The sequence below is a fragment of the Pteropus medius genome, unplaced genomic scaffold (genome assembly GCF_902729225.1).
Source record: "Pteropus medius unplaced genomic scaffold, Ma_sr-lr_union100, whole genome shotgun sequence".
Lineage (NCBI taxonomy): Eukaryota > Metazoa > Chordata > Mammalia > Chiroptera > Pteropodidae > Pteropus > Pteropus medius.
This window is the reverse complement of record NW_024355990.1, coordinates 11,880,773-11,900,628: the sequence shown is the minus strand read 5'-3', so window position 1 is coordinate 11,900,628 and position 19,856 is coordinate 11,880,773. Positions and strand designations below refer to the sequence as shown.

Below are 19,856 nucleotides of genomic sequence, written 5' to 3'. Positions count from 1 at the left end.
AAGTTTTGGCATTTGATAGAAATTTAATTTAATTAGATTATTTCTTTTCTACATTAAAATGAAACTTTATCAAGGAACACATAAAAGAATATTGATACATTTATATCAATGCATTTTTTCCCCAGGTCTATTTTCGAACTCCTAAAAGACCCATGTTTTTGCTCAGATTTTTTTTAAGGGTGAGAGGGGAGAGGGCCTGGGGACTGGTTGGGAGGTAGAGCACTGGGGAAGGACTGCAGAGAAGTAGGCAGGATTTTCTACTAACTGTCAAACTGAAATGACTATTAGAAAGAGCCAAACTTTTATAAGGACTATTTTAAGAAGTTAAAGATTACATAATCAAAGAAATCCTAGGTAAAATGTATATTCAATTGTATAAAGAGTATTTAGAGTATGTTCTTACCTAGGCACTCTTGGATCATGCCACGTGCTCACACCAGTCTGAGTATGTAAGAAATACACCTGACCTTGTTGTGTTGTCCTCTGTTCTGTAAAATTAAGAAACACTAATAATAAAAACATATTCAGAATGTCCAAATCAAAGATAGCTATAGACACTAGAATATTATATTAATAAGTAAATTACCAAGTTACCAATCTATATTATCACAAAAATTTTGCTTTACAAATCATTTGTTCTGAACTCAAAATACATGTTCTCCTGGAAACAATCTTATAAAAATAGTGATGAGGGTCACAGGCTAGCCATCTAAAAGCGAACTATACTTACAATGTGGCTCAAATACTAACCATGTTGCAATGCAAGGAGTACAAAACAGAAAACAAGATTGTGACAGTACCAATAATTAAACAAAACAAACATGAAGAAATGCGAAGCCTGAGAGGAACAAAAGAAGGCTCAGAAAAACAGGCTAGCCAACTTTGGGGAGATTCTGAGGGGGCATGCAAAAACGTTCAAAGGGTTTGCAGGGTAGTAATGCTTTTTTATTATGCCTAATTTTAAGCCAAAACATATGTTTTTCTCTTTTCTTGAGAGAGGTATTCTCAAGACTACATTTGAACTTAAATGGAAGTAAAAACGATGGAATACAGGGGAGACACTCTATAGTCAAAAATAGGCAAAGGTGGAAAAATAACCAAATTAGAGGCAGACTGAAGAGCAACTGTATATACTGGGGAGAAAAAAGTCAAATGTGACATTAACTCAAAGTCTCTGGAAGGAGAGTGACGAAGCCAGGGCAAAAAGAAAGAATCTGTGAAAGGGTTCCTTCACTGGTGGTTTTTAGTCTATTTATGTTTTTAAGCAACAGAACCACTTTTCTTTAAACCAAATCTAATGAAAAATTCCATCGTATAAAGTGATAAAACTATTGCTAATATGTATTAGTAGAAATAGAATGTTTATAAACCTATAAAAGTCTATTTAACCTTTTTAAAATTACAAATATAAAAATGTTTAAAATTGGTTATACATAATAGCTGCAATAATTTCAGCCTTAGGACCCACTTTATTTTTATGTTTTGGTTGGATTAAAAATTTTTTAACCCATATCACACAAATATTATAAAAGTATAACTACCCCCACTCCCAATAGCTTGCCTTACAATCTCAAGAAAAATGGCAGGATATACTTTATTCTGAGGTCTAAACATTAATAACAGCTAAAATTTACTAAATGCTTTTTATGCTAGACCTGTGTCAGGCACTCGACATGAAATTATCATTTATTTCTTGTAACAAAACTACACGGTTGATATCACTATTTTCTCCGTTTTATAGAAGATAAAATTGAGGTTCACTGAGGTTAATTAATGTGTCCAGTGTCACACAATTAACAGATGGGAAAGCCAGGATTATGAACCTAAGTCTACTTGTCTCCAAAGGCAATGCTCTAATAATCACTGTGCTATAAAAGTTCGATTGTGCAGTACGGCACATTTAAGGGAAAAATTCTTTTTAATTAAATCAAGAATTAAAATACATTAAAAAATAAAGTTAAAATCATGATTTGCAGAACAGTTAAAAAAATACTCTATTGTAAAAAATAAAATTTAAAAATAAAATTTAAATCAAGCAATTCCCAATGTTGGTCATTAGGTGTCACCACTAGCCCAGAATAGTTTATCTACAGGCTGCTGAGAGGGCAAGAATGTACAAAAAAGGAGGACAGTCGAGTTTATACTATCTACAAGAGTGTTCACAAGTTGTGATTAATTTTAAAAGTTCTGTATTCAACTACGAGAGGATTCATGTCACCTTCCTCTTGAAATTCTACAATTTAGAAAATTATATATTATAATAATTTTATACAAACAGAAGTTAACTAAATCATTTATAACAATAACCCAATCACTCAGATAACCCAAAATTATAGACAATACAAATTTAATATATAAAGACCATCATAAATATGCTTTTGAAATTATTCCTAAATATGTATGTTTAGAAAATTACATTTCAGGTGTGACTTCGGATTACCTTTATCAGTAACAATACCATCTTACCTTTATACAGTGCTATTTACAAAGAAGTCTCACATTGTTTCACATGCTCCGCACAATACTTTTATGATAAGAACACATATCATTCATTCATTTCGTTATAAAAGAGCAAAAAGGCTGAGGTTAAATGACTAGCCCAAGGTCAAACTGTTGGTTAGGTCTTCTACCACTTCAAAGACTTTTCAAAGCTGGAACGGTTTACATTTATTTTCATGCAGAATTCCTAAACCCAGATTAATAACTTCTTTAAAAGTTGATTTTCCGGCTTTCTTAGCAAGCTGAAATCAGTAAACCACACTTTATTTTTCCTCTGCTAGTTGTCATACCATAGCCTTCTGGTAGGTCTGGAGGAGTATGTAAATGTGTTCTGCTCATGTAATTTCTATGACGCTGTGACCTGACTCTCCTCTCTGCCAGTCTGGGATCTGAAGACTGTCCACATGTCGCACCATTTGTTCCACTAATTGGAGTGTTCTCATCAACAAAGCAGCTAAGAGGTCTGCCAGGACTAGAGTATTCGGATGCCGGTCTATTGAAAAGTAACAGGGAAAAAACGTTACTCAACTCAGAAATCAAAAGTAGAGCTCTTTAGACAATGTATGTACTGCAGTAAACAATTACTTCTAAGCAAATGGAATGATTAATACAAATATAATGACTTTGAGAATTCTCAATAAAAGCCTGAAGCCTTATCAAGTGATAAGCAGAATGTCAATTCTGTCTTTAAAGCACTTAACATTAACTACATTTTCTATGAAACCCACAGATATTTGTAGATGTGAGCAGTAGCTTACAAAGCACGACTTGACTTAGCTACAGTCTACCGCTCAGACTTGACGTCCATGATTCTCCCACTCAGCTTCTGCCACATGGACACTCTCCCTATTCCCTGAACTTGCCAAGGTCATTCTACCTTTAGTGCTGGAGACCCTTCCCTCCACCCAGAATGCTTTCTACTCTGATTCTCCCTAGGCCAGGCTCCTTGTCATTCAAACCACAGCCTCCAGGAGGGCCTTCTCTGACCTTTGAATCAAAAGCAGTCACCCAGGCATTTGATAGTATATCACCTTATTTCCCTAGCATAGCAATTATTTGATATTTTTCTTACTTGCATCCTTGTCTTTGTCTGGCTTCCAGCACTAGAATATTTAAAGAGAGAGCCTAGTTTGTTCCCCACTATATATATCCCCAACGTCTAAAACGGTGCTTGGCATATATCCGAGTAGCTCAATAAATATTCACTGAACGAAGAAAGGAGAGAGCTTGTCTCTTCAAAGAGCTTCCAGTCTATTACAGGTCATCCAAAGTAAGATACTCTAGAGTTAATTTTTAAACTAAAACAACACAATCAACTTTATACAGGTAGAAATTAAAGTCAATTTTATCAGTTAAATGAATTAGAAGGAAATGGATTTCACTAAAACACTGACACAAGTACACAGTCATTTACACTCAGATATAATAAAATCATTGGCAGTGTAATAACAGAAATGCAACTCGCAAATAAGCATTTTTTAAAATGGCAACTTGATCTAAGTTTTTATTCAAGAATCACAATAGAGAAAACTTTGTGTTTCAATGAGTTAAGCAATTAATCCCTAGTAAATAAAAGTACGCATAGCTAACGAGAAGCATTTGGTGTTCTGTCTGGTGCCATTCCTGCTCAAGAAAAGAAAAAGGAGAGTGGGGCAAAACAAATACTGAGGAGAGGTGGCAATAAACTTTGTTGAAAGAAAGAAAAGAAAAAAAAAAGAAAATTCAGCCACTTATCCTACTCATTTTGTTACTTATAATGCACTTCCTTGGTGTTTCCAAAAGTGTTCTTGCATCCCCATGTCTTTCTACATTAAGCTCCACCTTGTTCAATGTTACAGCCCAAATGCTGAGTACAATGCCTGACATATAACCATTTGGTGAACTGACTGATAGCTGTGACTACTATCCTGAACACTTTCATCACCTTCCCCTCACCTAACTAAATCTTAACATTTTTCAGGATTTAGTTCAGAGATTCCCCTCCTTCAGAGTTTTACTCTGTAAGTTCCACCATCCCCTCACCCTCCACTCTAAGTCAGGTGCCCCTCCATATGGTCTCAGAGCATTCGGTGCTTATCTTGATGACAGACGTACTATAATATAATCATCGCCCTATATGACTAAACAAATGTAGAGCCCGTATATTTTGTTACAGTCATTCAATAATGGGCTCAAAAACATTTTTTTAAGAGTCCCAGAAATAAGATGACTTCTCAATTTATTCATTTAATTCATTTAATATTTATTGAGTACCATCGCCCTGCAGCTACAATAACAGGATCATGTGCCGAACAATCTTTATTTAAAATTACTTTTTAAAAATAATAACAGCACTTGCTGTAAGAGCTACTAATCTAGAACAGTATAAAACCAAGACAGGAAATCCGATAAAGCTGACAGTTAAACGAAAGGGACCACTTCAGGAAGGTGATTTGTATGTTCTTACCGTGTTGGGCGTTCCCACTGTGTAGTTCTTGTTATGTGATTTAGATACTGGATTCTTCCAGAGGCAGTTCTCCTTTCTTCCCAGCTTATATAAAAATATTGAGAGATAAGGAATTAATAGGAAGCTGGATATGAAATGATTTTAGTGTAATAACCAAGCCATGAAGACACCTGTTAGTATGAATTGAGAATGAAAAACTGAAAGATCAATACACAGAATACAGAAATTTTTTCAAATTATATTAAAACTGTACAATAAGTCTTCTGGAATTCTGAAGGTTCTAAAATATTTACACTGAGATGTGACTAATATTTTCCAACAGCCAAACTCTGAGAATTTTTCAATGTCAACAATGCTCAATTAAATTACACAAATTTCTCTAGTATTTAGTGGGCGGGGGGGCGGGGAAGGCCATACAAAGAATAAAAATCACAATTTTTAAAAATTAAGTTTATCTAGAAAGTATATAAAAGTTTTTTTAAAGCACTTAGCCTACTCAAACTTCTCTAAAAAAGCAAGAATGCCACTTCTTTGTCAAAACCTTAATTCAGATAACAAAAAAATAGGCAAATGATTAAAAATATAGATATGTAAGATTTTCACTAAAACATTAACAGAGGTTTAGAGACGTCTAGAAAATAGATGCTAAGAAGTTTTTTCCCCCTGTGATTTCAATTACAGTAAATAATGAAGAGCAAGTTTAGAAAAATTAAGGCTTACGTTGTTGTAATTTCTCAATATTAATTAGTTATTTCATCTTAAACTTCTCCTTCAAAGTACCATAATCTACTTCACATCCATAAACATTAACTGAAAAATCAACAAGCAAAAGTGATCTATAAACAAACTTAAATTATAGCAATTCTTAATAGTTTAAACAAAATGAGCAAATACCACAGGTTGGATGTAAAATTTCATGTAAAAAATAATTCAAGTCGAAATCTAAACAATCATACACTTTAAATGGATATAACTTATTTTATGTAAACTATACCAAATTGAAGCTAATTAAAAATACTTTAAAAGTTAAAAACAAAATCAGGAAAGTATCAGAACTAGTATCAAAGATAGAGAAAAGCAACAAAAGGCATGAGCTTTGGAATTAAGGCTTAAATGTTCCAGCTCTGCCACTGTAGCCTTCAGCAAGTTACTTAAGTCTCGATTTTTTTAATCTGTAAAATGTATATTATCATCATCCTCTTTTATAAATAAATATAAATGAAAGCTGACAAAAGTTAAATAAATTGATGGAATTTATAAAGCGACTAAGCAGAAGAGTAAGGTCTGGAACTCAGATGGTTTAATTCCAGAACCACATGCTATGAGAATTAAATTATATCAGTGTAACATATAAAGTGCTTATAAGAGTATCTGGCACGTGCATGCTCAATAAATGTTACTATGTTATTATAATTACTATTGCACGAATTCTCCATGCTATCCCTTTAAGTAGAGAGTGTCACAGAGTCAGCATTTACATGCTCAGCTTTGAATAATTTAATCAAACAAGTTTTTTTTTTTTTAAACATATATTTACAGGAGTTATATTTGCCAAGAAATTTGATTTGTCTCCTAGTCAAAAGGCTTAAAAACCAAATTTAACATCTAATTCATGGCTTATTTTATAGATTTGTTGTGACAAGATCCCTTACTAATTTTCCAAGTACAAGAAAAACCTACATTCTGGAACTGATCAGCAAATTGTAAAATATGCAATAAACACCAAGTTATTTCTCATTATTTTAAGGATTTTATCTACATGTTTCTCTAATGATTTTAGCTTACCCATCTGGTAAATCATTATCAAACAACCGACTGCAGTCCACAACTTGTCCTCCTGTGCCTATTCGGTCTCTGGACTGAAGACTTACTATTAAACAACAGAAACATTACTAAGAGTCACAGAACCAGAAAGAATTATTACAATTTAAAATATTTATCTTTAAAAATTATCTGGCTTAGCTTATTTTAGTATTTTAGAATAAACTCTTCAGTTTCTACTAAATTCTGTAATTTCTTCTCCCATGAGATTATTTTCCTTTAGGAGTGATAATAGAATTTTAAGGTTTCCTACACTTTATCATGTTCATGGAGGAGCGTCTAATTACTTTTGTCCCATTGTAATGGGCAATGCAAAGCCACTACTGCACTAAAGAAGAGGCGTAACACATGAAAGAAACGTATATTCAAGAAGAATTTGAAAAGTTCACATTAACTTGGGTTTAATTCTTAACCCATCTTTAAAAAAAAACAACAAAAAATACTAGATTCTGGCAACAGGGTGGTACTTGGATTTCATGAGTTAAAACAGTACATCATCATCCAGTATAGTATAAAACAACCACTATAATAAACTTGGCAGCAACAGATGTGAACTCTAAACCAGGCTATACTACAAGTAGTGTAGCACTGTGACCTTGAACAAAACACTTAACTTTCTTGAGGCTGAGATAATCCCAATCTGAATAATGAGGAAGTTAGGGTAAATGATATGCCTGAAGTCCTTGCTGCTCTATTATTCTTTAATTCCACTTTTGGCAACTCTCCCAAAAGATAGAAGAGGTACAGGACAACTTGACTGTAGCCCAACTTCTTAAAGAACATTACATAAAGTATGATGATATCTTAAGACCCTTCATTCTAGAAAGTCTCAAAATTCTGAAATCTTCCAGCTCTGTAAAAAGTTTGAAAAATCAGAAAGTTCAACACATTGTTCTTTGATATAAATTCCATTTACAGGAGACAACACTGTAATAAACCTCAGGGAATGTAAACAAAATGTTAGTGTGAAAATTACACTAGAAAACAATCAGTTTTTATACAGAAGGCTAAGTGAAATGCTTACCAAAATACAATCATAGCAGAAACAATATGTTTTCTCAATAGTTTTGTTAAAATAATACTAAGAATCAAAGCTAAAGGATTTCATGAGCTTTAATGTACATCTCCAAAATGCTGTATTATAAAACACCTAAGTATTTCGAGATGGGATAGTGTTTTTAAATAGCCTAATTCTAGCAATATATAAAATGAGTCATAGAAATACTATGTTTAAGAGAGTACTGTTCATAATATTAAAACATCAGAAACAACCTAAGTATCCAACGAGACACTGATTAAATTTCTTATTTGCCCACCATACAACATTAAAAATGCTACAGAAATGTGTCCATGGACCAAAGAGGGGGAAAAAAAGGATGTTTAGGACAGATTAAAACAGGTTATTAAAAATCTGCATGGTATGATAGCATTTTAAAAAATACAGAGAAAGTGATGAGAATGATGGCACATTATGAGTGCTCCTTAGGTTCTCTATATTTTTATTTTATTTTATAACAAAATCAAAAGAAAAACTTCACAAGAGATGGAAAGGATTGAGTAACAATTTTAAATACAAGGGAAAAGGCTTGTAACCCTTGAGTCAATCACCTCAATGTGGGAGATTTTTCTTCTAAGATAACAATCAAAAAAAAAGATAAAGGTAAGTGTACAAAAATGCTTACAAGGTCCAATGCTATAAGAGCAAAAAACGGCTGTCCAGTTATTAAGTTATGATATATTGATAGAACTAATCCCTTAAAAATCATTAATTATAAATATGAATATGGTTACAATAAGTGAAAGAAAAATTAAAACTTATGTTCACTACAATTAAAATCATAAAAATATACATATATATATAAATATTAGAGGGGGATATATATATTTAAAGCTAGTGTTCTAGTTTATTTTTCTCCATTTGTCAAAAAGATATTATATACATCCTTTTATAATTATTTGTAAAAGTCTAATTCAGCAAGAACTAAAATTCATTTTTCTTCTTAAACGACAGACTGCAAGGTCATAAAGCATAATGTTTGAGAACAGCCCATCTCTATTATGAACACCAAATTCACACAAGAGCTTTAAATTAAAAAAATACAAAAGGACACATATTTTAAAGTAAAACATTCTTTTTAAATATAGTATATTCTAGCAGGTATATGTCTAACCACTGACAAAGGAAAGTCTACTATTTTTATAAATGCAAATTTATACCTAGTAAAACTATTTTGTTATTAACTAGACATTAGTTGGCAAATGTTATATAACATATCAAGTCGAATAAAGTAGAAACAATTACAGTTAAAAGTCTTGTATGCCAGGATTTATTTTTGAGTTTTTACTCCCTTCTCAATCTAAGAATGACAGCCATTATCAATAATGCTATAGTGTAGATACTTTCCTATGATAACTGCAATAGGGCTTTGTTATGTTGTTATCCTGGCAATTCCCTAAGAACCCAATTCATTGCCTTGTAAAATGAAGTTCTTCATACCTTTGGTAACCAAAACCTCTCCGGTGGGTTCATAATGCAATTATCTTATTCTAAATTATGCTCTATAATTAAGTGGTAAGATTCCAGTTGCATTTTTCTTCTTTAAGAAGCCTTAAAGGAGCTTGCCTCAGTGTCCTTCCACACTATATATCTTGATCAAATCCCAACCCATAGATTCTTATGATAAGTCTCTGGAAATTTTATATAAACCCCTTCCTATGGGTCAATTTAAGATAGCCCACTAAGTACCTCATGAGCAAGAGAACAATTTCTCCCTTTCCCAATCAGTACTCATTTTTTTTTTAACCATTCCTCATTGTTTTTTTTCAATTAGCACGGATTATTTTAAAACTGTAAAGCATTAAGAGTTCAATATTTACTCAAAAACCAGTTTGAGAGTTATTTTCAGAAAACTTAATACCATCTATAAAGTCTGTCTCAGTGCTCTACTATATTTTTATACTTTAAAAGGATTCCTTCCTGAAGGATCAATAGTTCTTCACCATATTAGGAGCCTTTGTTTTTTTCCTACATTATTCATAGTTTGTTCGTTTTTTTAAAAATTAAGATAGTCTGGATCTTGATCCACTGTTTGAAACATTTTTGCATGACTCATTAATGCATGCCAATACAATAAAATGACAGTTGTACTTTGATTTAAAAGGCATTTAGAGTTTAGGTCAGCTTGAATGAAGCCAAAATTCATGTAACTTTAAGTTCCACACTTACCTACTATCTGTCCTCTAACTGTATCATTGTCATTTGGCCCGAGTTTGCATAGATCCAACCTCTGATCTATTTCAAATTAAAAAAAAAAAAAAGGCAATTAAAAAACAAGCTGGTATCAGAGATTCTAACAGCTATTGAGTGATAGTAAATTTCCATAATCTACTGGAAATCAAGTCTATCATTTAAAGAATTAATCATGTTGTAATGATGAAAAATGTTTTAATTAGTATAAATGTCTCAACAAAAGTTTTCATAAAGTTGGATTTCAAAAAACTATACACACTGCCAACATGCAGTTACTTCCTTTCCAAAGATTTCAGACCACTTCAGTCTGGCCACTTAATAGTTGTTCTTAAGCCATTTACCCAAGTTTTGATTTCCTCATGCGTAATAGCAGCACCCACTTTAGATTTTCTAAGAGTTAAGTCAGATAATTGCAAAGTACCTGACACTTATTTGTTCAATAAATGTTAGTTGTTGTCATTGTTATTTTTATTCTAACCATTTCAAATGACCCCTTCCCCAACACACAAAGCATTAGTGAGAAGCCAAGTATAAACTGGAAGGTAAGTTTGAGTCAGTTGTTCTACTAACTCATGTAGGAGCAACTCATTTATTCTCTCATGCTTCATCTGTAAAACAGATATAACATTGGCCTGGCCAGTTACAGTAAGGAACAATGTCACCCTTAGCATGTTGGTTTTACTTTGATTATACACTTAAAACTGAATTCTTTTGCAGCTGTATGCCATCTGTCTATTTAAATAAATAATCGTGAACTGATAAAACAAGGAGACCATATCTTAGTTTTTGTATTGTCCTCTACAACCTGATAGAACAGTACATCAGGTGCTCAATAAATGTTTGATAAATTAAACATTAAAGCACATCAACAAGATCAAATAAATTAATGCAATAAAACATTCATACGCAGCAGAAAAAAAGTCCATGCCCCAAAACTATTTTAGTAGCTGGTATCAAATAACACTATGGGAATCTACGGTTATTTCTTTCCAAGGGAATAATAAATGGATGATATTAAGTCAGCTATACAGTGGACTTGAGCAGCGCAATTCCTCTTCTGTTCAGTTCTTCCAGTGTGTCCTGCTCCCTTAGCCAGGAGGCCTTTGCCCTTGCTTCTCAGAGGACAGAATCCATACCTTTCTCACCTTTATATTACCAGGGTTTTTAACAGTAACTGGCACATTAAAGGTTCAATAAGAGGTGACTAAACTGAACCAGAGATAAGGTCACACATGTGACCTATAAGTCTGCAGTCTGTCTGCTTGATTGGGTAATAAAACAGTTCATTTTATATGCTAGACCTTTTCCAATCCCAACATCTTCTACCTCCAGTTGGTCAATCTGTCAACCCAGAAACATAAGAAATTCTTGGGTGCCTTAAATTCCCTTAACTCAGAACATCCAGCTCAATTTTCTCCCTTTTTCTTTTTAATGGCTCAATACATCTGGGCTATGGTACCATACTACATTAACGGGAATCAACTCTTAATATATTTAACATTCAAAGTTAAATTTACTCTATTTTTTATTTATTAATTTGTTAGATTCTATGTGAATTTTTGCTTAATATAGGCATCTGAGCTAAAAATCCCATGACAATGGCTAGCAATATTTTTCATATTACATAAAAATGAATTTTATAGAAGCAACAACAAAAAACCTGTTGAAAAAGACATTTCCATCTATGTCCCAAGGGAACCACTCCCAAAAAGATGCTTTGTCACCTGGTTACATGAATTACACAAATGTTAAGTCAACTTGTCAATCCAATGTGGAAATCACTTCTAATGTCTTCATCTTGGTCTAATCTTCTAAACGCCCAGGTTGGTGATAAACTAAACTATATAGCTAAGTAGTTAATACGGCCATCTTACACTCAAAATAATGTTTGCCTTTCAATAACAATTTTTTCAATGAATAATTCTTATTCACTAATAATTCCCCTTTAACTGCCACCTTAAATACTCCAATCGCCTAAATAAACCTCACTTATCTCACAAATCCACCAAAACCAGAGAAAGGTGCTAAGAAATTTTTTAAAAAGGCATATATACATTGACACTTTTCCTTTTTACTCTTCTGTATATCAATCATTTCTTTCTTTTTTCAAAATTTATTTATTTATTTTTATTTTGGTGACATTGGTTAACGAAATCCAGTAAGTCTCGGGTGTACAATTCAACAGTAAGGCAAATATATTGCATTGTGGGTTCACAGCCCATAGTTAGATTTCTTTCTGTCACCACATATTTGACCCCTTTTACCCCATCTATTCCCTCCCTGCCCCAATTATTTCTTAACCTATGTATTCACTGGAAAGTAAGCATCAGCTCTGATTCAGTTCTAAGTTTAACATATTTCAAATGTTTCACTGTTTTTTAAAGTTCACAAAATAAATTTAGACCAGGAATTTTTATCAATGTTTCAAACATACACAAGAAGTTAAGTTTTTGGACCCCTGCCTTCCCCTAAAAACATGTATATGTGTATGTACAAATATGTATGTAAATTTTTAAAAGCTCTAGTATCTACTCACAACCAGTGTCTTTGAGGCGGTTGATGGCATTGGAAAGAAGACGAACACAACCAAGAAATCCAGCACCTTGTTTTTTATGGATCTTCTTGTGATTCCATACACTGATCGTAACTGAATCAGACTTTCCAATATACCTAAAAAACAAAAGGACTGCATGAGTAACTTGGCAATTACAAGTGGTTAGTGCAAATTTTTCTTTTGTTTTTGTAGTGTAGAGTCATGAATGTTTCAGAGTATGGCTGGATAATGCAAAATGGTTTGAGTTCAATCAATCCACGAGACTGAATTTAAATTTTTAAAAACTCTTACAAGTTAAAATCTAAAAGTAATTTTTAATTTAAACTTTATCACATACCACTCTCAGGCTGAGAAACAATTTTTCTTAGTAAAAAAAAATTGTAGTAGCTGGTGTCAAATAACACTATGGGAATCTATAGTTATTTCTTTCCAAGAATGAAGATCTTATAAGAACTTTTATCACGGTCACATTTTAAATACATTTCCATATAACCTACTACCTCAGAGAGTGCTCAGTTCACTTCAAGGGGCATTGTCAAGGCTGACAGACCAAAAATCTGACATACCTGTTATGTTTTAAAATGCTGTAGAACAAAAGCTGACTGTAACGCTTTTCCCCTGCTTCTTTCCTGTATGCAGGCCTTGAGCGAGCAGGACTCTTGCAGATTTCACTTCACTGCCTGCAGACAAGCAGAGCAGGGAAAAGCGTTACTATACTGTCTGTGCATATACCTGCAAGTATGTAAAAGCTCTTCCACAGCCAATTGTTAACATGGTGTCATCCCATGCGAAATCATAATAACAATTCTATCAGTAAAATCCTAACTATATTTCAGTGACTCTAAGAGGTCAAATTTTTGGTCCAGCAACCTTGACCTTAATGTGTCATTCAACAAAGCGGCAGTAGTAGAAAAAATCACTTCGTATATGAAAAAGCCTAAACCATTAAGTGAGAACTAAAACTTTTAAATGAGGAACATGGAAGCCACACATGAGCCCCTGGATCCAGCTGTGCTTAAAGCATCCCTACCACCCTGGACTTTTAATTCTGCAAGGTAATGCATTCTCCTTTTTTAAAATTATGCCTATTTGAATTTAATTTCTGTTGCTTACAAATAAAAAAATCTGAACTAAAATATCAAGTATGCATGTACCAGTTTTCAAATAGACCTAACGGAGCTAATCTGGCAAGTATAGACTATATGATGTGTTAAAATTCTAGAACCAGAATCAAGTATTAAATGGCTAAATCACCCCAAACTAAACATTTTAAAAAATCACATTAAATCAGTTTCCCAAGTGGAAAGCCAGATTTATAGGTATGCTCAACGATTGATTCCCTCAGGTCTTAGAGCAGCTCACCACTGGATTAAGTATCCTGTGAAGAGGTTGGATGTCAGGCCCATAGAAAATACATTAAAAACAGGAAAGCTTCTATCAAGTTTGTATCCTTAAATAACTATTTGACAGTGTCTCGCCTCCCTGCCAAATGGACTTTATATAAAACATATATTTTTATTGTATTAAGCCATTGAAAGTTTGGTACTGTCTACTATCTGTTAGATCAGTTAGCCTGCTCTAACCAATACAGGGAACAAATCATAAGGAAGGGCCTTTGTCAGCCATGGTATGAACTCTGGCTTTTACTCCAAGTAAGATAGAAGCCAACAGGGACTTGGAGCAGAGGAACAACAAGAGTTGAAATACTTTTTAACAGGATCACTCTAGTTGCTATGTTGAGAAAGGCCGTAGTAGCAACACTAGAAAAGCAAGGTGCCTAAGGCAGGGGTCAGCAGACCACAGCCTGTGAGCCAAGCGCCAGCAGAGCATAGGATACAGTATAATTTCATTTTTTTCAAGGATAAAAAAAATTACGTTTTAAGTCTTTATTAAAAATATTTAGAATGTCTATATCTCTCCATTCTCATTTCTACTTTTGAAACATAAATTCATCCTTTCCTGTTTGCTGGATTCCCCCATAGTGTTGGAACTAGTTTCCTTGCCATTCTTGCCTCCCTCTAAGTCATTCTTCACAATATAGGCCAAGTGTTCATTCTTGGATACAAATCTGATTATAGCATTTCCCCACTAAAAACCCTGTCATTGTTCTCCATTGCTTTTAGGAGAGTATTCAGAGTTATTAATAAGCTTCCAAGGACCTTCATGAGCTGGCTCCTGCTTTCCTATTTTTGCTTGCTTTTCACCACACTCCCCTCACCTTACGTAAACTCGCCAATGCTGCCTCTCTGAACTGTTTTCACAGTCACGTTCTCTTTCACCTCTAGGTCTTCACACAGGCCACTGTCACTTAGGGACTTCCCACATTTTCCTTTTTCAAGTTACCTCTTACCTAAGGTCTAAGTCTAAATACCACTTTTTCTAGGAAGATCTCCCCAACCCCTAAAACCACGTTAAGAAGTTCTATATATTTTCCACAGCACCCTATTCTTCCTCATCTTTTTAGCACACTTTATAGTTTCCTATTTGTCTTTATACACTACTTAGCTACATGCTTGGAGGATAGTGTCGTATTCACTGTAGTAGCTGGGTCTCTGGCTGAATATAAATCTAATTGATGCAAAAAGAAAGGGCTTGAAATAATCTGATTAAGAACTCAAAAGCTTAGCCAGCTACATAGATAGTAGCTTATTAAAACTGTGTTTTCAAAATCCCTAAAGGCCAAGTCAAATAATAAAAAATCTGTGACCTAATGCAACACACACACACACACACACACACACACGACATACTACTGAATTGTATACTTGAAAGTCATTTGATTTTATTAATCGATGTCACCCCAATAATTTTTAATTACAAAATTCAACCAAAAAAAAAGCATGTGTTTCATATTATGGCAATAAATGGAACATGCAGTGTTTTTTTAAAAAAATTCTGACCTAAAATGTTTACTAAAAGCATCTAACATTTGAGAATTATATGCCAGATACTACTACTCTAAGCACTTTACATGTACTATCTCACTTAATCTTCGTATCAGTCTCCTAAAGTAGGCATTGTTGTTGCTGTTATTATTATTAATAGAAACTGATACACAGGGATTAATGAGTGGATGATCACACAGTAAGTGGCAGGGGTGGGAAGTTAGGCAGTCTCACTTCTCTCTATTGCCTATCTTTTTAGTTCCAAATTATTTGCTTATTAACTTGGAGTTACTGAGCCATAGCACTGAGGGGCAAACACAAAAGCATTACTCTTAGTTGTCTCTAGATATCTTAATGTTGAGTGGAGACATAAGATTTGTTCACATGTGGTTTAGAAAGTCAAATTTAAATAACTGAGCACAGTCAAGGCTGAGCTGGGTATTCCAAGGTGTTTTAGAGCTAATGGTCTAGAAGCAAGTAGGTGAGATGTCAGGCATAGAGGTTTTAATGGAAGATCCAAGATTATTTTTTGTAGGTAAAGTCAAGTGGAACATTTTGAAGAAAAGCTGAAGTTGATGAAGAGTGAAGTAGAATGCCAGTGAAGCTTAGAAAGCTAAAGACTTGGAAAGTCAGGATATCAGGATGACTGACATTTTTATAACATGAGAGATTTGACAAATGGTAGAAGTTTAGGAAACATGTGATAACTGAAGTAGCAACCTGGAAAAAAAAACTGAAACCTAAGAAACAAACGAGAAACAAGACTATTTCTGCCACCAAACCCCTGAAATATTGCCAAACTGTATGCCCAAATTACTCTGACGGTGATGGTGGGGCTGAAACAAAAGGATTAGTGAGAGAGTTTAAGACGACGTTAATCTAGTGTACAGAGATACCACCTAGCATTCTTACACTGCTCAGCTCCAAGAACGCTAGCATCTAGGAATAGAGCCCTTGGGCGGGAGACAGGAAAATTATGTGCAATGAAAATATCACAGTTACACCTGCTAGATGACTGGCTCAACTCATGGGCACAGAATTTCCGATCCACATTTAAGTGCCTCTTCTTAAATATAAAAAGACAGAAATCCAAACCAAACTGACAGAAAAAAGGAACTCTGAGGAAAGAGAGGTAATACAAATAACGGACGAAAACTACAATTACAACACTCAGTTCTCTCATCAGAGAAGATATTGCAGTCAAGAAATAAAAGGCAGTTATAAAAAGGGGATAGTCAGAAAGCAAAATGATCCTGGAAGTTAAAAATGTAAGAGCAAAAATTACAATACATAGAAATGCTGCAAAACAAAATTGAGGAAACAGCCCAGATATGTCATTTTAATTTTTAATTTACTACTAAAACAAAAACTTTTTATTAAAACTTATTTTTTTAAAACTAGGATAAAAAAATGAGGGAAAAAGATAGGACAACTAAATGATGATCAATTTAGGAGTGATAACGTCCAAGTAACAGGAGTTCCAGAAAAGAAAAAAGAGAGGAAGAAAGAAAATGGAGGAGAGGAAATTATCTACAGATAATTAAATAGAAATTTGTACCATAACTAAAGAGTTTAAGTATCCAGATTAAAAGGTCCCACTATCTAGCACTATGTAGCAGACATACCAAATCTATCATCAAAAAATTTAACATCGAGCATATACAGAATACCCTGAAATCTTGCAGTGGAAAACAATAATTATGAAGGACAAAAATCAAGCTGGCATCAGCAATACTCTAAACCTGCACTGTCCAAAATGGTAGCCACCAGCCACAGGGCTACTGAGTACCTGAACTGTGGCCGGGCTAAATGGAGGCGCTCTGTAAGTGGAAATCGAACCCCTGATTTCAAAGACTTGGCTTAAAATATACACACACACACATGTATGTATGTGTATATAATTCAATAATTGTTTTATATTGATTGCATGTTGAAATAAAAATATTTTAGATATATTGAATTAAAGAAAATATATTATTAACCCTAATTTCATCTATTTCTTTTTATTTTCTTTAATGTGGCTACCAGGAAATTTAAATTACAGACGAGCTGCCATTGTGGCTTACATGATATCTCTATTCGACAATGCTGATCTAGACTTAGAGGACAATGGAGCAATTTACTCAAAATCTGGAGGAAAAGTGATCTCCCCTAGAAGTCTATACTCAGAAAAACCATCAATCAAGTAACTAGACAAAATATATTTTCAGAGAAAATCTCAAGTAACTTTCTACATCTTTGTACTCCTTCTTAAGATGACAATGGAAAACAGACTTCACCAAAACAGAGAAGTAAACAAAAAAATAGGAAGTCATTGGACCTTGAAGAGACAAAGGAAATTCCCAATATAACAATAAAAGCAAGTTCCAGGACAACTATGCAGCAGGTCTCAGAATCACCACCAGATCTCACTGGAGCAAAAGGATAGAGGCTCCAGGAGGGATATCTCCAAGGAGAAAACAAAGCCAATGGATACTTCATTAGTTAAATGTATGCAAAGGAGATAGTTCTAAAGAGAGTTTGTGAATCAATTAATTAGATAGAAAACTAAACAAATGGTAAAGTAAGATAGTCATTAACTTCAGAAAAACAAAAGTTGTCAAGAAAGGAAATGTAATCATTGCCCATCATGTGACTCAGTTATGAATATTTACATGATCATAATGTAAATGCAAAACGATGATGTAACCAAGAAGGTTTAAATAACTATATAGGAGGGTTGGGAGAAAGGAAGGGGCATGGGGGTGCTGGGGAGTAAGGATGAGAGATAATCAGTTGTAAAAGCTAAGTCATCTTCTGTGGTAGGAAATTTTAAAATAATACCTAAAACTAAATAACTAGATATTTATTTAAATATTTATATATCAAAATGCTAAAAAATAAGCATGGTATCTAGAAAACAGAAAAAAATACTAGAATAAATAGCCAAAGTTATTGAAAGCAGTTACCTTAAGAATGGGCTTCAGGAATAAGAATGGAGCAGAGAACTGCATTTTCCCATTTAAAACCTTATAGTACCATTTGCCTTTTAAAAAAGGTACATATACTACTATGATTAAAATAAAATTTAAAAGAAACCATCCATATAGAAGCAAAAAGAATGCCTTTGAGTATACCTCAACTGTTTTCTAGTTTTATACTTATAATTGCCCAAAAGTGAATTAATACCTTTAATTAATTTTTAAAAGGGAGAGGAAACTGATCTATACTGTATATACTTTTTGTTCTTCACAGGCTTATTATGAAGGGCACCTCATCTTCCAGAACCAACTACCAATTAGCCAAAGTACCTTCCAATAGGTGTTGTATCCTTTTTCACAGACTATATCATATAATACTGATTCTATGTTTCATTTCAAATTAACCATTTAAACCTACAGGTCATAATGCTGATTCCACTTTGGATCAAGTGTATTCTTCACAGTATCTGTAGAATGGCATTGCCCAGATCCATCAACCACCACTTTAGCAAATGGGTCAGGAAGTCCTGTGAAAAAAGGGGAAGGTTTTTCTTAATTAAAAAATATTTTTGAAATTGAGAACCACAAGATTTCACTTATGTGTGGAATATAAATCTAAAAGCAACAAACAAGACAAACAAACGGAGACTCATGGACTTGGACAATAGACTAGTGGCTACCAGAGGATTGGGGGGAAAGAGAAGGGTGGAAGAGGGAGGTAGATGGGGTAAAAAGGGTCAAATATGTGGTGACAGAAAGAAATCTAACTATAGGCGGTGAACACACAATGCAATACACACACACGCGCACGTGCACCTTATTGCTAAATTATACACCTGAAACTTACTGGATTTAGTTAACCAATGTCGCCATAATAAAAAAAAAATTTTTTTTGCATGGCAGATAGAAGAATTATATAAAGATTACTACTTGCTACAAAAGATTGTTACATTCTTTATAAATGTTTAACATTTAGCTATAAAAGTGGATCATTAAATACCAAAAACTACATTTTTTTTCTTATTCCTGTCTCAAAACATTCTCAGTTTAAACTGCCAAAGTCTAGAGATTACCCCAAATGTGGAAGTTTTTATAGATCTTTACCAGCCCTTTGACCCTAAGAAAGAGAATGCTTAAAACATTCCTGGCTCTCTTAGAGTTTTCCCACGGTCTCCCTTAGTAGCTCATTTAAAAAGCTTACTAAAGGTTTTCACGTAAGAACATAAGATATAAATTAAATTAGCCAAGAAGTTTTACCTTGCCTTAAAAAAGCTTAATTATCTAATTGGGGAAATAATAATATCACACACATATACCAAAAACAAAACAAAACAAAACAAAACAAAAAAAACAGAATAAACAATCATTTGTACTGATTCGTAATACTATGAATGCTTTACATATATTAAATCTTTTACCTCACAATAACCCAATGGGGTAA

General features: G+C 33.6%; 1 protein-coding gene across 1 annotated transcript in view; it reads right to left on the bottom strand.

The window, feature by feature from the left end:
• The window catches only part of SMURF2 (SMAD specific E3 ubiquitin protein ligase 2), a 93,705-nt gene that overhangs the window by 21,236 nt on the left and 52,613 nt on the right, over nt 1-19,856 (bottom strand). The window contains exons 3-9 of the mRNA XM_039859882.1: nt 18,834-18,942; nt 12,553-12,686; nt 9,993-10,058; nt 6,731-6,815; nt 4,946-5,029; nt 2,790-2,992; nt 404-488 (exon numbers count right to left, since the gene is read on the bottom strand). Coding sequence (XP_039715816.1) covers nt 404-488; nt 2,790-2,992; nt 4,946-5,029; nt 6,731-6,815; nt 9,993-10,058; nt 12,553-12,686; nt 18,834-18,942 — 766 coding nt within the window. The remainder of the gene's footprint in view (nt 1-403; nt 489-2,789; nt 2,993-4,945; nt 5,030-6,730; nt 6,816-9,992; nt 10,059-12,552; nt 12,687-18,833; nt 18,943-19,856) is intronic.